The 20,216-nt window shown below is 37.8% G+C and overlaps 3 protein-coding genes across 3 annotated transcripts; 1 reads left to right on the top strand and 2 right to left on the bottom strand.

Annotated features, from left to right (window-relative positions):
• Positions 1-361: 361 nt before the first annotated feature.
• Positions 362-11,726, bottom strand: pnpla8 (patatin-like phospholipase domain containing 8). Its single transcript, XM_079622292.1, has 10 exons — positions 11,564-11,726; positions 8,866-9,922; positions 8,258-8,407; positions 8,001-8,152; positions 6,963-7,057; positions 6,698-6,869; positions 6,391-6,448; positions 6,112-6,306; positions 2,375-2,573; positions 362-1,630 (listed from the first exon to the last, which is right to left on the bottom strand). The coding sequence occupies exons 2-10, from the start codon at positions 9,742-9,744 to the stop codon at positions 1,356-1,358; spliced, it is 2,175 nt and encodes a 724-aa protein (XP_079478418.1). The 5' UTR covers positions 9,745-9,922; positions 11,564-11,726; the 3' UTR covers positions 362-1,355.
• On the top strand, positions 10,640-11,119 carry akap14 (A-kinase anchoring protein 14; the record flags this gene model as incomplete). Its single annotated transcript, XM_079622986.1, has 1 exon — positions 10,640-11,119. One exon carries the CDS (start codon positions 10,640-10,642, stop codon positions 11,117-11,119), a length of 480 nt encoding a protein of 159 aa, XP_079479112.1.
• Positions 11,727-12,421: 695 nt separating the features above from the next.
• ccdc87 (coiled-coil domain containing 87) lies at positions 12,422-18,168 on the bottom strand. The gene is made up of 19 exons (XM_079623355.1): positions 17,624-18,168; positions 17,385-17,536; positions 16,745-16,995; positions 16,453-16,615; positions 16,289-16,382; positions 15,659-15,738; positions 15,407-15,561; positions 15,192-15,312; positions 14,916-15,113; positions 14,664-14,783; positions 14,464-14,579; positions 14,244-14,373; positions 14,030-14,142; positions 13,705-13,820; positions 13,573-13,604; positions 13,297-13,452; positions 13,094-13,208; positions 12,814-12,956; positions 12,422-12,725 (listed from the first exon to the last, which is right to left on the bottom strand). Exons 1-19 carry the CDS (start codon positions 17,709-17,711, stop codon positions 12,525-12,527), a joined length of 2,544 nt encoding a protein of 847 aa, XP_079479481.1. The 5' UTR covers positions 17,712-18,168; the 3' UTR covers positions 12,422-12,524.
• Between the last annotated feature and the right edge of the window lie 2,048 nt (positions 18,169-20,216).

Raw genomic sequence — 20,216 nt, 5'->3', positions numbered from 1 at the left:
TTTCAAGAGTTTTTGAGCACGTTAAGGCCCCCAAAAGTGCCCAAAAGGTAGTAATATAATAATAATAATAATAATAGTTAAGAAGAATAATCCTTTGGAAAACAATAGGGCCTTCGCCTTTTCAAGGCTTGGGCCCTAATAAATAATAAATAATAATAAAGAAGAATAATCCGAAGGAAAACAATAGGGCCTTCGCCTTTTCAAGGCTTGGGCCCTAAAAATGCTTGTGGTTCAGATTTCCATAGCTTCCACCTCAAGTACATGTTAGATTCACAATGATCAGCACTCTTATTAAGAGGAACAAAAAATAGTCATCTAAAATAATAGGATAACATATATCTGAGAAGAAAAAACTGAAACTGACATAAATCGAGGTTTAAAAACCTTTATTTCTCTTCATAACCACGACGGAATAATAGTTTAAAGGTGTTATTAGGAAAAATTGTATTTCTAAATCAAGCTGTTAAATTTGAATCTACAACACTGTCATAATTTTACTCAACACATTCAAGGATTAATGATATTTTACATATTATACACTCAATCTGAACAGAACCAATAAATTATGTAAAATATTTTCCTGCCAAGTGCACACAGAAGCAAATACAAATGTATACTGAAAAGCAGCCGAGGCATTCAAACACAGCATAATAAATCAATGATCACTTCATTAGTGTTTCCACAATAACCAATGTAAGATTAAGAGCCATCTTCAGCAATAATATGCTTTCAAAACATTCTGTGCAAACTTTTTAAACATCAGACAGTGCTGTTGGTTCCTTTTGCGGTCTGACATAAAGGTTGATAATTACGAACATTTCACTTTGAATAAAAAATGAAAAAGTTTAGCTGATATGTACTTGCACACTTGGGTCTGTGCATCAGCAGCTCGCTTCATGTTAACTACAGTACTGTTAGCTCAGTCAACTCTACCTGCATTATTGTGCAGAATAAACGACAAAGGATTTTCTCGAGGAGACACTTAACAGTTTTATCCTATTGTAAATGAATGGATCAAATTGACATTAGTACATCCCAACAAACAACAAGCAGCACATGCAAGTAATAGCTAGTCAGTGTTGCCGCTAACATTTCATGCCTGCAAGGCTCTTTGTTTCAAACAAGACCCACAACAGAGACAATAACTATCCTTACAGTAACCACAAAGACGTAAAATCAGACCTATAATGAACCTATTCAGTCTTCTTATGTGCTCGATATGAGGCAACAGACCTGATTCCCTTCCTATTTTAAATCATATGGCAATATAACACTTAATTCCATTGCGATTTCATTGTTATACATTAGAGAGACAACGGAAAAGGTCAGTGGTTGTGCAAGTTTGGTTTAGAGTTTCAGAGTTTGGAGCGAAAGGGAAATCCATCGTACATGTCAGCTTTAAGTTGTGCCCATTCGGCTAGCTTTTGAACGACGCCCTTTTCTTGAGTGAGAACACTAGCCACTTTCCTTAACTTATTCTCGTTACGCTCCAGGTAGATGCGACCCTCAGCCAGCAAGAAGTCCAGCCTGTCCTGCCTGTTCTCATCCAACGGGACATCCTCACTCATGTAAGGGTTCAAGCGAAAGTAGGTGTTCGGTGGAAGGAGGGCGTCCAGCATCGTGTGGACCTCTGCAATACAAAAAGAAGAGATCAACAGTAGTTTATGTAGTGAGTGACAAATAACTGTGCGATGTTTCATCATTTAAAGAGGACATATTTCGCTTTTTGACATTTTCAACTTTCTTTAGTGTGTGATGTTGCTGTTTGAGCATGAAAACGTCTGCAAAGATACAAAGCATAAAGTCCACTTCAAAGGGAGTTATTCTCTATATCAGTGCGCACTGTGTCCGAACTCCCGGAAATTGTTGTAGTCTTGAGTTTTCTTCCGGGAACATACTCATCACAATATCCCTCATTTAAATAAATCCCCCCCAAGGCATACAGTAACTCATGGTTATGATAAGGGACGTGACATTTATGAAACACACTCAAAATGGTTGACCGATCACAACACACTGGTCCAGACGACCAATCAGACCGCATTGTGCTTTTCGGAAAGAAGAGGAGAACGGAACTGAATAGAGCGTTACAGACAGACTGTGAAAGAGAGGTGCTGCAATAATGTCAAATATGTTTTTTGAACATTCAAGCATGAAAACCTATTCTAGTAGACCCCAAAAACAAAATCAAGACTTTGTAAAAGAGTGACGAATTACGACTTTGTAATATGGCCTATTCATGAAAGTCATATTACAGTTTTCATTGTTGTATAGTTGTATAAACTGTTAAAATCAGACCGAGAGCTGCTAATTTTTTAACTTTGGGATCCTTCCGAGGGATATCAAATCGGATCATGTGACCCTATCATCCCACCTTCAGTGTCTGTGGCGCTGCTGATGACGTTGGTGAGTTTGGTCTTCAGGCTGGTGTAAGTGCTCGAGCTGGTCTTGGCGACGGTTTCGTATCGGCCTGTTCCCAGAGACACCACACACTGCACAGGGGTGTTGGGCCACAAACACTTGCTCTCGTGGATGGCCAGAGCAGTAGGGTTGTTGATCAAGAGACCACCGTCCTGGATAAAATCAAAAAACATTAACCACGTTTTATCACATCACAACTAACCACATTTGTGAGAAACCGAGAAGAGATTCTTGTGTGCTCTATCTCAACTAAAATTGGAGAAACTAAAATATACTATTTAAAAGAAATCTTGAGGTTCTGCCAAAATAACTGCATCTATTCTTGTCCAAAAGCAAGGCTTCTTTGTTGAAATCTGGGTTATTCTTTGAAACACTAGAGGTACAACATAAAAGAGGTGAATTTGTATTTCCAGCTGATATGATTATGGGAATCATCACTGTTGAATATAATGGATGAAGGATCTCTCCTATGTAGGAGACGTGGGTAGATGTGTTCATTTCACCTGAGGCATTTGAAATCCATTTACTTGGCATCATCCTTCTCTGTTTCAAAGCCTCATTTAAGGAGCACATCAGAGAAAACAAGATGAAATTGTCCGCTAAACAACATCCTTTATTTTTCTAGTATGCCCTACATTTTAGTGACACATTTTAGAGGCTTTCTGAGTCCAAAGCTAACAAAGGATACATCAACAAATCAAAAGCTAATAAATGGAATATTTCACCCCAAAATGAAAAATGTCATCATTTACTTACCCTCATGTCTTTTAAAGCCTGCATGCCTTTCTTTCTTATGTGGAACACAAAAGAAGATGCTTGGCAAAATGTCTAAGCTGCTCTTTTTCATACATTGAAAGTGAATGGTGACCATGGCTGTCAAGCTTAAGTTTCACTCTATTACTCTCATAAAACTATCCTATTGTTTTAGAAGACTTGGAATATAATACATGGGTCATATGGACTACTTTTATGGTGCTTTTTGCAGATTGAGAGCTGATGGTCACCATCCAGTTTGTTACAGGGTTATTATAGTTAACTTTATTTGTTATTTGAAATAAAATAAATGTTCTATAAAATAAAACTTCTCATTTTGTGTTCCACATGAGAAATAAAATCCTATTTCCTCAATGAGGGTGAGTAAATGATGGCAGAATTGTCATTTGTGGGTGAACTTTTCCTTTAATGAATGAATTGATGAATCAATCAAATGAAAAAGAAAAACAAACAAACAGTTGAGGACTGGCTTCTTGTTTGATGGTTGAAAGCCCTTGAGAAGAGTATGTATAACAGAGAACAGGCCTGGCATGTTGAGAAGAAACTGAAGTGCTATTCAGAGCGAGAGAGAGAGAGAGAGAGAGCGAGAGAGAGAGAGAGAGAGAGAGGCTTTTCCACTAGTGGCATTCGGAGTCCGGGCATCGAGTGCTCTGTTGGCAACAGGGTTTAGAGCCAAGAGCCTCTACTACATTTGCATTTTAATTAGAACACATTCATCACACACGGCAAAAACATACATCAAAACACATCACAGCGGCTTTGAATGAGGAATCATGGGAAGATTGGCCTAATGAATGTGCATTAAGTGGGTTCGGTCGGCCCTTAGGCCATAAAATTTGAATTATCTACACGGACTATTAGATGAAGATCTAAAAATAGTTCATTCTCATCTTGTTCGACAATAAATTAGGCCTTACCTGAGGATAATGTCACTCAAAATGTATCTTCTATTGTTCCCCAAAGAACATTTGACCACAAAAAGAGGATTATTTCTGATGGACGCATGAAAGCAACATGTGGGTCAATGGAGTGTAAGAGTGTCCATGATAAAGAAAAGGAAGAATCTTTTTCAATAATGGACAAAGAAAACATTTGAGCATTTCTGGTTGGACCACATGACTTTATTTATTTATTTATATATATATATATATATATATATATATATATATATATATATATATATATTAATAAGAAGTTAAGAATACTTTGTTCAAATACTATTATCTTTATATAAAAGTTCATGATAAAATCGATTATGAATAAAATGACAAAAGACAAATTACTTGAATTTAATTATTTTAATAATGCTTTTTTCTTCCTTTTTTAACTTTACGCAAAAAAATATTAAAAATTCAGAAATTAACTGTATTTTTAGTGTATTTTTTAAATAAATTAATAGATTAAAAATGTAAATGTATAAATCAACAGAAACAATTACCTATGTGACATAATTTTTACTTAACGCCTATTAAAAATATCTAAATTCATTTTAATTTAGAAATTAACTGTATTTTGAATAACTAAATAGAAAAAAAATCATGTAATTTACTCATGTGACATATATCAGGATATTTTTTTTAGTTTATGCCCCGACAAACTTTAAAATGAATTATAATTCAGAAATTGACTGTATTTTAAATGTACTTTGAATAAATGAATAGATAAAAAATTGCCGTTTTATACCACCATTTCTATATACTAACAGGCTCATCTTCCTATTGACCACAGATCTCCTCAGACTCTGAATGAATCTGGGCATTCATTTAGCTCTGTGACCAATAGCTTTACTGGCCTATTTGGGAACACAGGGACATTGTGGAAAGCAGTATGTGAACTTGGTGGGTGTCAATAGGCAGACGGACAGAATGACGCCTTCCTGATGGCGCAACAGGCACCGCTGAGGGCTACGATTCAACATTAATGTCTGCCGCTTGGCGGAGAGACTTTTAGGCTGAAGAAACCCAGGCTGTGAGGGTGCGTTCAGTGTGGCACCGTGCCAGTTTGAGCTGGATGAAGACAAGCAGACAGGCAAAAAGACATGACAGCTTCGCCACTGTAGTGCAGAAACATATTCAGATCATGAACTATTAAAAATAATACACTTTCCCGAACAAATCTTGCTTGTGTTGTATCCCTTCTGTATTACAGTTTATATATTGATGCATATTGTAAATACGGAGCCACATTCACATTAAGAACAATAACTTTAATGATAACTATATTAGTGTCCACACCAACGCACGATATCGTTACGTTTATGGTAAGCGTGCTGCAGTTTTGTCGCCTGCCGCTTTAAAGGCTCAAGCTCTTCAAAGCAGGACTGATTCTGATTTGATGTCAATGTTTTTATCATTCATCAGCTGAAAAAAAAACTAAAAACTAAAAGTGATTCCAACGGTATCGTTCCTCTGTGTCGTTAGCGTTTTAGTTGTGGTGTGGACTCTGCTATACTTTTCAGTTTAGAACGATTTTTAAAACTCTATCTTTATTGTTATAGTTATCGTCCTTTGTGTGAGGATTCAGAGAGAAGTGGATCAGACAACTGAGGAGTCTAAACAAACCCTCTGACGGGAATCTCTTCAAACAACAATCTGAGAGCCACTTTAAGGCAGCCGAACTGAAGTGCCCTAAGTGACGGCACTCAAGAAAACTAATGAGTCTGAATGTGCACCCCCGATGAGACGGCACAGGAAATAGTCCGAGTGCATGTACTGTATGTGCAGAGTTTGCTTTTCCTCCTTTGTCTTGACAACCACCTAAAAGGGTTTGTAATGATTTTCAATAGTGCAAGATGTCTGACCGAGGATAACGTCAACAGTCAGAGAACTCATGAACATGAAGATAATATGAGGATAAGTTGATAGAAGAGCAGATAGAGTGTAGTATATGATGCAGACCAGACTTTGTGTGGTTTACCTGGTGGAGGTCATTTCCTAGAACACATTCCTGGAAGTAGCCTGGAGCAGCGGAGGAGGCTCGAAGGGCCTGCCACATTTTGTGCTGACAGCCACCCAGGTAGTGTGAGCGAACCCCAGGCAGGAAGTTATAATTCCTGAAGACATACGCCTTCAGCGGCAGGCCTCTGTTCACTAAGGTGCTCACTGCCGACACCTGGTGGAAGCATTGAGTGATTTATCTAAGCAGTGAAAAGATGAGAATTGCGTTTCTGTTACAAATATATATTTTGAAACCCACCTTGGGGCATTTAGGGTTCTTGGAAGTCTCTATCATTAGTCCATGCCCCATTCTCTCTCTGTGGTGAATAAAAGGGGGGGGGAAAGAATACATTAAATGTAAACAGCAAATGAGATGGGCATTGTATTGTAATTAATTTAAGGATTGTATTTATACATATTTATTTTTGCTTTTATTTCAATGTAGTTTTATATACGTCTCGTCTTTACCTCTATTATTTTTTTTATTTCTATTTCAGCTTCAAAATATTGTTGGACTAAAAATAAATAAATAACCCCAAACAGACTTGTTCACTTCATTGTCTTACTTTAGGATCTCCTCCCAAATCTGGCTGTCATAGTACGCGTGACTCCAGCCCATTTTCACTGTGCCCACAATCAGGTTTTGTTTAAAGACATCAGATCCCAACTTCCGATAGAGTTCCTCACACTCATCCAGAGGGATCTGGAACACACCCAGCATAAAGGCAAGAATGGCCCCTAAAAAGAATCATAGAAGATTTAGAAGACATAGAAGAAGATTGTTCACTCCTATACCTTGTCGTCATTTTGCAAGTAATTTTAATAATATACCTGTACTAACTCCACATATGTAGTCAAATAGCTGATAGATGGGCTTCCCTGTCAAACTCTCCAGCCTGTACAAAGCCTGTAATGCAACCAAACCCCTACAAAATAATGACATAAAGTTACAGGTCTGTTCATACAGTATACAAATGTTCATAAATCTAATAACATGAAACTTAAAGGATTCACTGAACCAAATTAAATGTTTAAGAGTAGTTTACTCTTACCAAAATCATGCACAATACGTTTTTTTTACACTTTAGGATAAACATTTATAGGGAAATGTATGCAAATATATTCAGTGTACAGTTATAGTTCAAATCCTATAACTGGTCACAATTTATATATTTATAAGTTTTATCACTACTTAATCAATTTAAATATTTCATAAGGTCTTTAATTGAACATTATATTGGTAACACTTTACAATAAGGTCTCATTTGTTAACATTAGTTAATGTATTAACTAACATGAACTAACAATGAGTAAATATATTTTTGTAGCATTTATTAACCTTTATGTTACTTAAGAATGTTCATATTCCGGTTAGTTCACAGTGTGTTGACTAATGTTAAAAGAAACAACTTATGATCTTAAAAATGTATGAGATTATTCATAAATGTTGAGATTAACATTAGCTAATATTAACGAATGCTGTAGAAGTTGTTAGTTCATGTAAACTAATGTATTTAACTAATGTTAACAATTACTGTAAAGTGTTATTATTATTAATTAATGTCTATAGATCTTTTTTTTTTTTTTTTTACTTATCATGACCCACTGCTGTCACTTTGTTTATTTGAGTTTTATTTATGTGATTTTTTATTCTAGGTAAAATTGTGACAAATTTAAAACATTAAAAAAATTAGCCTAGGATGACAGACAACATCTAAAGGGATTGACAAAATTGTGTCAGTTCTATTTTTGGATGACCTACTTTTAGGTACATTTTGGCTGACCTACTTTTATCTTAAAAGTCCTTTCACAATCTGTTAACTTTAGGTTAATCATCCCCCCCCACACCAACTATCCTCTGTCTGTCACCTGGTGCCTCCTCCGTCAATGGAGAGAACACGTATCCCTCTGCCTTTCACCGGGTCATTGTAGCCCACCAGGGCCAGAGCCTCTCTCACTGCAGCCTGCAGCTTGGCATCTCGTGCCTGCCTCAAACGCAACAGACAAGGGATGATCTTCTCCTGAACACATCGAGAGAACGGAAGAAATGAAAGTTATTGATTGAGATTACAATGTAGAAAAATAAAGTAGTCCTCCTCCTCACAGACATGTTTGGACACACTTACAGAGACTGCCACTCCTCTGGTCTCAGGAAACTCCAGTAAGTGGAAGCTCAGTTCCTCCACCCTGCTGATGGTGATCTTCACATCGGTGACTCGCTGAAGACTCTTGACCAGTGCTCTGGTTCGGTTATCCACACTGACACGTGCTATAATCTACACACAACAGTCACTTTTGTTCTTTAAACATTATAATCAATGGGAAATGTATATATTTTGCATAGGCAAAGCAACGGGCTTCATTCCTGAGACATGAGCAGAAGGAATTTGAGTGTTAATCAAAAAAATCCATTCTTACTAAAACAGCATACAATCAAATGTGACAATTTATATAAGAATGAATTGCACACAGATTCATTCTGCTCCTGTTGCATGAATTATATATAATGTATATATATATATTTTTAGAATATTTTTTAAACATATATTACCAAAATTGTGTGTGGTTCTAAAAACAAGCTTAATTTATCCAATATTTTCTTTTTGATAGATGGATTCAACCCCAAATCTATTCTGCTGACCACACTGAAATAAATGTATCGGTTGTTTGAAACTAAGCTTTCACTCAAGAACTCAGTCAAGTCTATAATGACAGGGATAGTACAGTATTCTACCTTCTCCCTCTGAGACATCAGTTTCTGTGCTTTCTCCTCTGCCTCTTTCTTCTCCTTGCTTTCTGCACTCTTTGCATCCTGAGACACTGCCACTTCGACTCCAGAGGGTTTGTCCTTCTCTGCCGTGCCGCCCTTTGAGTCCGTTCTAAACTTCGGAACGAGAGGAGTGATGTAGTTACCTACAAAAGCCTGGACGCTTGGCCTAGGGTAGGACAGGTAATGACTGATGCCTTTCCTTGGCGATATGGGGATGGCTGGAACGCCCTCGTCCTGAGCTGGACCAGAAGGGGCTTGTGGACTTGGGATGGAGCCATCCTTGTCAATTGCAGATGGACCAGGGGGCTTTTCTGGTGTGAATCTATGGGACACAGGTGCTGCCATAAGGATATGATCCTTGCTAACTGTGGGAAGAGTGCTAGGTTGGATCTGAGATGTCGAAGGTGTTGTGTCTCCTCTATCCGGTTGTGATCGTTTGTCATCTCGTGTGTCGCTTCCAAAGTAGGCATTGACATGTTCAGCCAGGTGACTATACGTTTCATCCATGTTGGCTGTGAACGCAGCGGGCTGGAAGCGTTGCAGCGTTTGCTTTGCAACTCCGCTGGATGCGTTTCCTGTGTTGTTTGATAGATTACTAATAGATTTTGGTGCTTCTTTAGGAGGTTCCATGTCTTTTTTTACTTCAATCTCCCTGGGCGGATCAGGTGCCGCCACAGTCATGACAGCTCCAGCCTCTGCCTCGGCGCATTCCACTTTAACTTCTATACTTTTGGCCTGGGTGGCACCGGGTTTGAGGCGTGTGATCCTGGAGAAGAGGTCGGTGTTCACCGTTCCGCTCACGGCCTTGGTAACGGTGTCCAGTGTGCTCCTGATTCGCGACATGCGAGGTTACTCGAGGGAATTCTGGGATATTCCTTGAGAAAACACACTTGTGTGAATTTGGCATCAAAGCTATTGAGCCATTCAGAGCTCATTCAAAGCTTCAGCCATTTCACATCTGCTAGATAAGAGCTCTGTGCTTATTTATAAGAGTAGGAGCTTTCCTCATTTTAAAGGCGACCTGTAAAGTGAAAGATTGTCATTTGTTATTATTAAGTTAATAATGTCTATTATCATAAAAAGTAAGAAATTACACAGAACATCCTTGGAACCGCATAGACATGTGCTAAAAAACACAAACTATGGTTTGACTTGAAAACTTTAAATATAGGCCTAGTGCATGTATAATATTGACCACTTTTGTGTCCTTTTTGAAGTTTGAAAACACCATTTATTGTAACTACATGAAAAGAGTATCTAGTTCATTATTCAATTTTTCAGTTACACTTTATTGTAAGGAGATGTAGTTACATTGTACTTTCTCAAACAAGTACTGAGTAATATTAATTAGGCCTATGTACATACTATAGAGTTTGGTTTTTGGTTTAGGGATATATATACACAAGCTGTGACGTAGTTAATCTGGTTTATTTATTTATTTTTATGAAGTTCTGAATGGCCGGTAACTTAAAAAGAAACCAATTTGGCCGGTGAGTGAAAAAGTTAATTTCAAACCCTGCTTGTAATTATATACATAATTTACTGTTATATAGTAAGTGCATACAGTAATTTGTAACTACGTCACCTTAAAATAAAGTGTTAGCTTTTTCCCTACAGAAACCATACAGGTTTGCAAAGCAAAAAACAACAACAAACGGTTAACTATGAAAATCATTTATAAGTATTAGCCTACGTCGCAGAGTTAATGCAACACCCTTCCCCCCTGTCTGTCATCACCATGGAAACCGACGCCAACATGACAGAAACACTGATAGCTATGGAGATGGACAGCGCAAATATCGCACAATGTGAGCATAAAATCAAAAATATCGACTGGATCTCATGCAAAGACTTTACAATCGAGATAGGAGAGCAGCAGATCAGGCAATACATGGACACGTGGGAGATACAGCAGCCCGGCTGGCTCTACAGTCTGAAGTTTCTGCAGGAAACAGAGCTGGAGTTTAAAAAGCAATACCAGTACGGAGCCAAATGGAGCATCCCGACCCGAAGTACCCCGATCCCCACAGCCACAGCAAGCGTGTATTTCATCATAGAAATCTCCAAAATCAAACCAGATACACTGCCTGTGGACGTTCACTTCCTCGTTGAAACCAACAGGTTCAAACATATTCCAGGACAAACGAGGTTCAGGGAAAAGTGGCTGATGGATGTCATTGAGAGCAATAGACTGTTTATAGACACTGTTGGCTTTTAAAACGTCAAAATCTGTCATTGTAACTCTGTAGTGCTGTTTACAAACAATATATTTAAATGGAAATCAATTAAAATGATTTAACTGTTGTTTTATAAGCTGTACTATTGTATGTAACGTTACAGGTGTTTTGCATTATAGAAATAAGAAACCTCTCTAAAGTGCCTCATAGCAACCATAAAATGCTGTTTTTCCCAGTTAGACCTAACGTTACTTATCTACGCGCAAAAAATGGCATTTACTTTTATCAAAGTAATACATCGTTATATGTATAACTTATGCATTTAATATGTTTATAGAGATAACAATGTATTGTTTACTATTTTTTTTAAGAGGCTGTTCATTGGACCATTGGTGTTGTTATGATCAACTAAGACTGTAAAATAATTAACTCTGCTCTATTAAGAGGGAATTTGACATATTAAGCATACAAATGAAATTACATACCCGGCGAGTGTCTATTATTCGCTGTCATTTCGTTCAGAAATATTTCGAAAACAGAGAGATGTATGAATCCCAAATGGAAAATTCGACAGGAAACGTTTAGAAACAGAACACATGACGTGATGCGCACGCAGCCAATCAGAGGGCCGCAAATCTTCTCTTCTTCTCAGTTGACAGGATCAACGCAAACAAAAGGGAAAGAGCGCACTGCCAACTACTGGTAATAAGTGAAACAACATACCAAACAAAAACTGAATATCATCCCGTCATGAAATGAGAAACTTTATGAACAAATAATGTTTAGTTACGTAAAAAAGTGATTTTTGCATATTAAATAGTACATGATATCTGTTACTATTCTGATGTACGTGTTGCAAGATAAAAGCAAGGGGAGCATATTTCCTCCGGCCTAATGCATGTAAACATATTCAACCAACAGGTTTGTCAGTTAAAATGTGAACATAATTAATGTAATGAATACCATCATTTGCCATTTTCTACACTACTTTTACTTATATATGCATGCAGTGTGTTGCAGGGTTATTATATTTAACTAAAACTAAAACAATTAAAATATAGATATTTTTTGTTATATGGCAATATATCTTCATTTTCAAAAACACATTAAACAACTAATAATAATAAAAAGACAAAAAATACATTTAAAATATTAATAAAAACAATAACAGTATCTCAGAGATACTAAAATAACACTGGTGGTGTGTAATACATATAATATATAAAATAAATGATACATTTTTTAATGTAAAACTCTTAAGCACACTAATTTTTAGAGTCTGAAATTTCTTCAGCAACTAACAAGAATATACTAAATAAATCAATAATCAAAATAAAACAGCTCTATAAAAATGAACAGATCTTGCTTTATTTACTATTATTTGGCTCACATGAGTATATATATGTTTTAAAATTCACAGTGTTGCAAAATTCTGCCATTTCTCTCTCAGTCTGATGGAGGTTGTTCGTGGAGAGTTTGATGGCTGCCTGAGTGAAGCTCCTGGCATTGGTTTAGAGGAGGAAGCCTTACAGGCAGAGCCGTCCGTCCCTCTACAAACATCTCCAGTGAGTGGACCCTTCTCTCCTGCTGCAGCCAGTACAGCATCTCAGTCCGGTCCCAGCGCATCTTCTCCCGGTACGGCCGACCCTGTGAGAACCAAATCAGCGACAAGGATGAACAACAGGACGAACGGTTTCTGCTGCAGATAACCAATGACGTGCCTTGATGCACTCACCTCATAGCTGATGCTGTCATTGAAACGGGTTGTGATGTGGCCCATAGTACTGGACAGTTCATGGTCTACGACTGAAATCTGAGAGTTGAGATTCTCCCTTTGACTTGCCTCCTCCATTCTAGCGATAGATGAACCATGATAGCCTGTGTGTTCGCAATGAATCTGTATTAGATTCGTTCTTTTATAATCATTTCTCGAAATATAAAGCCATGCAGGCAATACGCCATCCCAAAAGCAGATTTCAAGGGTCAAAATTCATTATTATGTGCCTCTGATGTACCTCGCTGGAAAAATCTGTTGGGGTCTGATGCCTCCCTCTCAAAGTCCTCCAACCTGGAGAGCAAGAGCTCCCTCTTCTGGATCAAACGAGCAGCCTCCTCCCATGCAGCAATTGCCTGATAGCACAAATAAATCCATGTGAACACATAAAAACCTTGATGATCATGATGGAAAGCCTGGATAGTTTATTCTCACGATCTCTACCTCCTGCAGATGGTCCCTGTACTCATGGGAGCTGTATTTGATGGCCATGTCTAGTCGCCGTCCTTCTGGCAGACGCAGGGCGTTCCAGACCCTTTCCAGCCTGACCTGCGTCTGTTCTCCATCCAGCAGACCTTCAACTTCCTCTCCTCCCACAGACTGAAGAACATCAATCAATCAATGTCCTAAAAATAACACTAACATGACGTGATAGACGAAGCAGAAATCAGCGGAAAACAGAAGTGCAGTCATATTATGAGGAAGAGAACATGAGCTCACTGCATCTTGTGTTTCCTCCTCTGGATGTCTCTCTGAAACACAGATATTTCGTCACTCATTCCTTTTCGGACACTAAATAATGCATGTTCATAAATGTACCAATATTTTTTTTCTAGAAAAACAATAACATGCCATCCTGTTCTGCTTCCCTCCCCAGTCCTCCCATCTTTATGGTGTTGATGTTCCAGAATCCAGGAACAAATTCCTGTTTCCGTCTCCTAAGTGAACTGATCTTTTCCTGCTGCCTTCTGGAAGAGATAACGGTCAGATACAAATTAGAAGCCAAATCTACAGGCTAACTTTGATTTAATTATAGAAATAAAGTACGGTAAACGGAACAGGCAAAACATTTGTGATCAGCCATTTTGCTGACAGTCACATTCCCAGTATTAGAAGTGTTGTCTCATGTGTCATTCTCAAGAGTAAAGGGAGGATTAACAAGAAATGAATACAAGACCTTCTCCTCTCGTCTCTCTGCAGCTGAGCCAGCTTGTGTCTCTCTGCCTCTTCTTCATCATCATCATCATCACTGTCATACAGGTGAAACAGCGCTGACAGATAATCAGAGTCCTTCAAAATAACACATGCACTGTTCAAGTCCACATTTGAGCCTGCATCCTGAATACATTTAGCATGTATCGCTCATAAACACACTCCTATTATAAACGTACCTGGTTGGATATGTAGTTAAGATAATCATCCAGTGATAGTTGACACCTCCACCACTGAAACCAAGCTCTGTACGCTCGTGCAGTCGCATCCACAGGCCTCTTTCTGTTCTCAGACCTCCTTATTCTCTCTCTGTATTTATGCCGTTAAATGTAAGATTCTATCATCATTTCGGGGGTAACAAAGAACCACAAACACAGATAATAAGGAAGAAGAGAACACCTGTGGGATATGCTGTATGGGCTGGGCTTCCTGAGAGATGGGTTGATTAATTCGTCATCCATTACTCTTTTCGAGCAGCATGTGGCATTTGGCAGAGCAGGCTCAATCCTGGGGTCCTTTAAAAGACAGAAAGCTGCTTTTAATATTCTCAACTTCATGATGCGAGGACATCTACATTTGAGTCCACAAGCTCAGCTTACCTCATCAAAGTTGAAATACTTTGTTGAAATACTTTTGGATAACTCGTCATAGACTTGACTTATTTCTATATTTTCTCCAACCAAGTTCCGATCCATCCGAGCAACCGATGTTGAATCGATCTAGAGGTTTAAAATGATTATACGGGTAAGTCCTTTATAAGCCAAATTAGATGTCGTAGCTACAATATAGGGATATGTATAGTGTATATATATATATATATATAAAATACTGAAATAACACTGCTGTGATACCTCTTTAATGAGGTCATTGTAGACTGGTGGGTACAGTTTGATGGTCTCTGGGAGAACCCTATCGGTCGCTCTGGCTGCTGCTGTGCGCACAATGGTGCGAGGTGAAACCGCCACTATGGCCACGTCTCCTTGTGTGTGTGAAGGTCTCTCCACAAGAACTTTGTGCTTCTTTGTTTCCTCTTCTTCCTCCATCATTTTCTAGAAGGAAAAGCCCATGAAACAACTGGCTCGGGTATACTGCACACGATTATGTCTGCAGTGAGTTTATTTCTGTACCTGTAGTCTTTGTTTGCGCCTTTGGAGTCTGCTAGATTTATAACAGATTATGGCTTCTATAAGTGGGCACAGATCTGTCTCACAAATACTGTCCTCCTTGTAATCGCTTTCTTTTAATAATCTAAAAAAATAAATAATGCAGTTTCAGTTCCGGTTACTCATGCACACAGACACTGTGATTTATATGTTGTATTGGTGTTTCGTAACAGCCCAACCTCCTCAGATCCTCCCTAGGGCTGATGCGTTTCTCCAAGCTGGAGGGAGGATCTGTGGACAGTAGGACCAACGAGGATGGAGGCCGATTCGGCAGCTTTATCTCCAGCTCCTCCAGCAGTGTCTCCCTCTGTAGGTCAGGCATGGAATGACATCCCTGAGAGGGCAGAAGGACAAATTGTGAAGCAGGCTACTCTTTGAAAAGTTGCAATATGGAATTTGTGCAGTGCAACTGTTTAAAAAGTCCTAGTCACCTTCATTCGGAACAACCGGTTTTGACTGGGATTCTGATCCTGCTCTTGTGTCGGTATACTGGCCATGTGGGCTGTGGAACCTGGACACATGCACAAATTACAGTGTCCTGATCTAATATCCTGAATTATAACCCGTCTGTCTGTCTGTCTGTCTGTCTTTCTATCTCACCTTTACCTATCTATCTGTCTGTCTGTCTGTCTGTCTGTCTGTCTGTCTGTCTGTCTGTCTATCTATCTATCTATCTATCTATCTATCTATCTATCTATCTATCTGTCTGTCTGTCTATCTATCTTTCTATCTCACCTTTATCTACCTATCTATCTACGCATCTATCTATCTATCTATCTATCTATCTATCTATCTATCTATCTATCTATCTATCTATCTACATCACCTTTATCTACGTATCTATCTATCTATCTATCAATCTATCTGTCTATCTATCTATCTATCTATCTATCTATCTATCTATCTATCTATCTATCTATCTATCTATCTATCTATCTATCTATCTATCTATCTATCTATCTATCTATCTATCTATCTATCTACCAAAACAACATTGCAGGTTTGGAACAACATGAGGGTGAGTAAACTATCCCTAAATGTATCTGTGTATCTTGCCGTACACAGTGTGTCTGTCTTATAGAAGATTGGCTTCATGTGGCAGGGCAGGAGATCATACACACGTTGCAGATCCAGCTCGCCGATTTTCTCCTGAATCTGGACACATAGAAACGTATTAATTTGACCTTACCGTCACTCTTTACAACAGGCATGAACACAAACGCACCTCCTTGAGGTCATCCTCCACAGCTTTTTCCCATGGTGTGCCCATCATGGACCTCTCCATGCTATCAGAGCATGTTTGTAGTGTCTTCTTCTGTGTAACAGCACTTGTTCTGGCAGCCTTGATTCCTGTAACAATCCTGCATCTTATGGAGCGAACATTCAAGCTGTAAATAGAAACAGTCACAATCTACAATGAATAAGCTATGCCACACTACATGTCATCAAATGGGCTGTTTTATGGGATCAAAGCCTGTTAAATTCTTTGTAATTTAGATCAAAAGAGTAGCTCTCACAGTCTGGTACAGTCCATAGCGAGCTGAGCTGCCACCCTTCTGCGATTAGCACAGTCACTGAAGACGCCTCGCCTCTGTAGAGTCTTCGTCAGCTGCAGGTGGTGAAGAAACAGCTGCTCACAGATGTGCAGCACTTCACTGAAGATCTGGCAGTTCAGCTGCACTTTCTCTTCCTGGGACAGTGTGGTGTCCACAGACGGGGTTTTCAGGTTCTGCCAGATCAGACCCAGCTCAGAGGTCAACATTGCAGTCTGAAGGTCAAAAGCAAAAAGAAAAGAGATGTATTATGTAAACTCATTTAAAAAAAATAATTCATACTTCTGGGAGTATTTTAAATTTGAGATTGACAGCATAAACTCTAACTGTACAACTCAACATCTGTTTGTTTTGGCTTTATTTTCTCTGTATATTTAATATGCACGATAAATAATATAATTACAATCATAAAAACATAACATATCATACATCTAATAAAGAACAGCAATAAACATAAAGTGAAAAGAGAGAGAAAAAAAGAGGAAGTGTATAATTTTGACCTAAACATGAAAAGTTCCTCTAATTCTCTATTTAATTGTCAAAAACAGCATGAGAACTTCTAGGCATATGATGCTTTTGGTGGATTAGGAGAATCCAATCTGACCAGAGACTCTCTGTCTTCATGGCAGATGGAGTAATGCTGTGATTTCTGGGTGATTCTCTCCTCCAGCTGTTTGCACAACTGTGTCAAAGAGGTTGGAATGCGTTGATACTTCTTATAAGCTGAAGACTCTGATCTGACCTCCTTAAACCTGTCTGAAGATGAATTTGTAAATCAGCAATACTTTAATATTGATGTCAAGAATGAATTAACTATTGAAAGCTTGTGAAGAAAGTACTAACCTGTCATCCTGTCACCATTGATGTGGCAGAGTAACGTTAGTGAAAGAGGTCCCAGAAGGTTCTGAACCTCTTGACTGTGGACCATCATTTGGAGATCCAAACTTTTGATGTTGCTAGCAAAACTGTGTGTTGCTTGTTATTTCCCCAGTCATTCTCAAAACAATGAAAACCAAATAAAATATCTAAGTTAATTTAAACTTTAATCAAAAAAAGAAAAAAGAAAAAGAGAAGCTTTTCAGGTTTAAACCTGGTGCACTTCAATAAATGTGACCTGATTTCTGTCACAACAACAATACGAGGGATTAAAAAACAGACGCATTAATTCGGCTAGAGTCTACGGTCGTTTTAAGATCAAAAGAAAAATTGCTAGAAAAAAAATATGTAAACATTTATCGAATGTAACAAAACGACTGAATACTTCCACCTGCACGCCCATAGATTGTAAAAAATAAAAATAAAAGCCAGAGTCCTCCTAACAAGTCACGTTCCCCTGGAAACGCAGGTCACGCACTGTCACGCACAACGTCATCATTGCGCTCGAAACCTTCATTATGAATCACTTTTTAACTTTTTTCTTTTCTTTTTCCTTATATCATTTAAAATACTCTTGGAATTAATTTAAAACCAAAATATTTAATGCAGTCTTTTCATTAACACGAACTCATAAAACTGCATGCACGATAGGCCTAATAAAAAAAACGAATTATAATGGTGTTTAGTCTTGATAAAAACAAAACAAAAAAGTATACCAAGCTCATATCCATACTGTCTATGGCTCATATATGGTAATCTACATTTCTATGCTAGTCTCAGGTGTTTTTAATCTTTTAGATGCTGTGGACCCCATCCTAAAAGGGTGGCGTTTATAAACACCCAATTTATACACTGAAAATTTCATATTAGGCCTATAATTCCAAAATGTGTTTATATATATACATACATACTATAGTAGTTATGTACTGTTAAATATATTTTTTATTTAATTTAATTTAATAGAATAATAAACTAACAAATATATTTGATATAAATCACATTTTATTTATTCATTTATTTGTTTAATTATTTTAATCTAGTTTACTTATTCATTTTAATCTTATTATTTCTTTCTAGTAGTTTTTCTCAAGACTTTTCCGCGTACCCCTGTCACTAATATTACAAACAATGAACGAGATTAATATTATTATTTTTATTGAACAATTGACCGTTCGCAAAACCCCGCCCTCTAACGGTTCTCGTCCAATCCTAGCTCAGCAACTGTAACTAGGAGAAGGACCTCCGCCAAACATTCCGATTTCAGCAAGATAGTGCAATGATGCGCCTATGGCAGTGAGGTCTGCACGGGCTTAAAACTTGCTGTATTTTATGATTGCTTGGAACTATTATTAAAAAATAGGCTACATGTACAAACACCGTTTCACTACGGCACTGCGGCCCCTCATCAGTCAGCAAACAAGAGGAAAAAAAGAGAAAAGCACGGACTTACTAACTTAATTACGAAACGTTGATGTGGTTGAACAGGAACACAGTCACAAATTCCTCTGGAACTCAAGCATTAAACTTCAAAACAAAGTTCGCGCAGTTGCACAACTATTTACACAAATATATCCTTCTCAGTCGGCTGATTTATGAATGAAGAGAACAGAGAGTTGATGGTTTCAGCGCGTCCTCTGATTGCAGTGTTGTGACTGAAATAGCGCGCGCGGGAGCACATGCGCAAAACAGTTTTGTAAAATGATATATGATCAAATAAAAATGATTGATATATAATTTTACAAAACTGTTTTGTGCATGTGCTCCCGTGCGCTATTCTGTCTATACTTTCTGTCGTGCACTGGAGGATATGTCTGCAGCATTACTCCAAAACCAATCACTTAATGTATGGATCTCAACCCAGCCATGGCTATGGTTCTCAATTGTTTGACGGGCGTAGTAACAATAACTAAGGGGCGTGGCTTTTGCGAACGGTCAATTATTAATGTACAAACAATATGGCAATATTGGCAAATCTTTACATTAGAACATACAGAGCATGTGCAAGTTGTGCATGAAAGAAACACAAACACACACACACACACACACACACACACACAAATAATAAAAAATAATAAAACATTAATTAATTAATCAAGGGGCTAAGGTTTTTCTTTTAAATCATATTCTTCTATGATAGAAAGAAGACTAATTGCGTATTTCTTTTTTATCACTTTGAGGGCTTTTATATAAGAAACAAATTCACCATGAAATGCACAGAACATTGGTTTCACCTTTAGGTATTTCGATTTGTGTACATCAAATTTCCTAAGCATGAGGATATTGTTAACCAGGAAGTTATCTTTGTTATTGTTCATTATAAGTCCATAGATAATGTCCTTTGTGAAGTCGTCGAGGTGAGGTATATTTGGGTAAAGCCAGTCATAAATATATGACCATAAGGCCTCCACATACATACAGTGGAAAAACAGATGCTCCGTGCTTTCAATATCACCACAAAATAAACATGTATTTGAGTCAAATCCAACAATGAACATGATAATAGTAATTTTTTCCAACATAAAAGTATTGAACAACTATAGACTACAACAAATAGAAAAAT

The sequence above is a fragment of the Phoxinus phoxinus genome, assembly GCF_949152265.1.
Source record: "Phoxinus phoxinus genome assembly, chromosome: 9".
NCBI lineage: Eukaryota > Metazoa > Chordata > Actinopteri > Cypriniformes > Leuciscidae > Phoxinus > Phoxinus phoxinus.
The sequence above is the reverse complement of the archived record's forward strand: the minus strand, read 5'-3'. Positions and strand labels throughout refer to the sequence as shown.

Coding starts and splice junctions, on each gene's coding strand:
- ccdc87 (XM_079623355.1), bottom strand. CDS start 17,711: ATGATGGTCCACAGTCAAGAGGTTCAGAACCTTCTGGGACCTCTTTCA. Junction 15,739..16,288: donor CTATAAGACAGACACACTGT/GTACGGCAAGAT, acceptor GCATGTGTCCAG/GTTCCACAGCCCACATGGCC. Junction 13,605..13,704: donor GAGGGAAGCAGAACAGGATG/GCATGTTATTGT, acceptor TCTGTGTTTCAG/AGAGACATCCAGAGGAGGAA.
- pnpla8 (XM_079622292.1), bottom strand. CDS start 9,744: ATGTCGCGAATCAGGAGCACACTGGACACCGTTACCAAGGCCGTGAGC. Junction 8,408..8,865: donor TGATGTCTCAGAGGGAGAAG/GTAGAATACTGT, acceptor TGTTGTGTGTAG/ATTATAGCACGTGTCAGTGT. Junction 6,870..6,962: donor CATATGTGGAGTTAGTACAG/GTATATTATTAA, acceptor GATTCTTTTTAG/GGGCCATTCTTGCCTTTATG.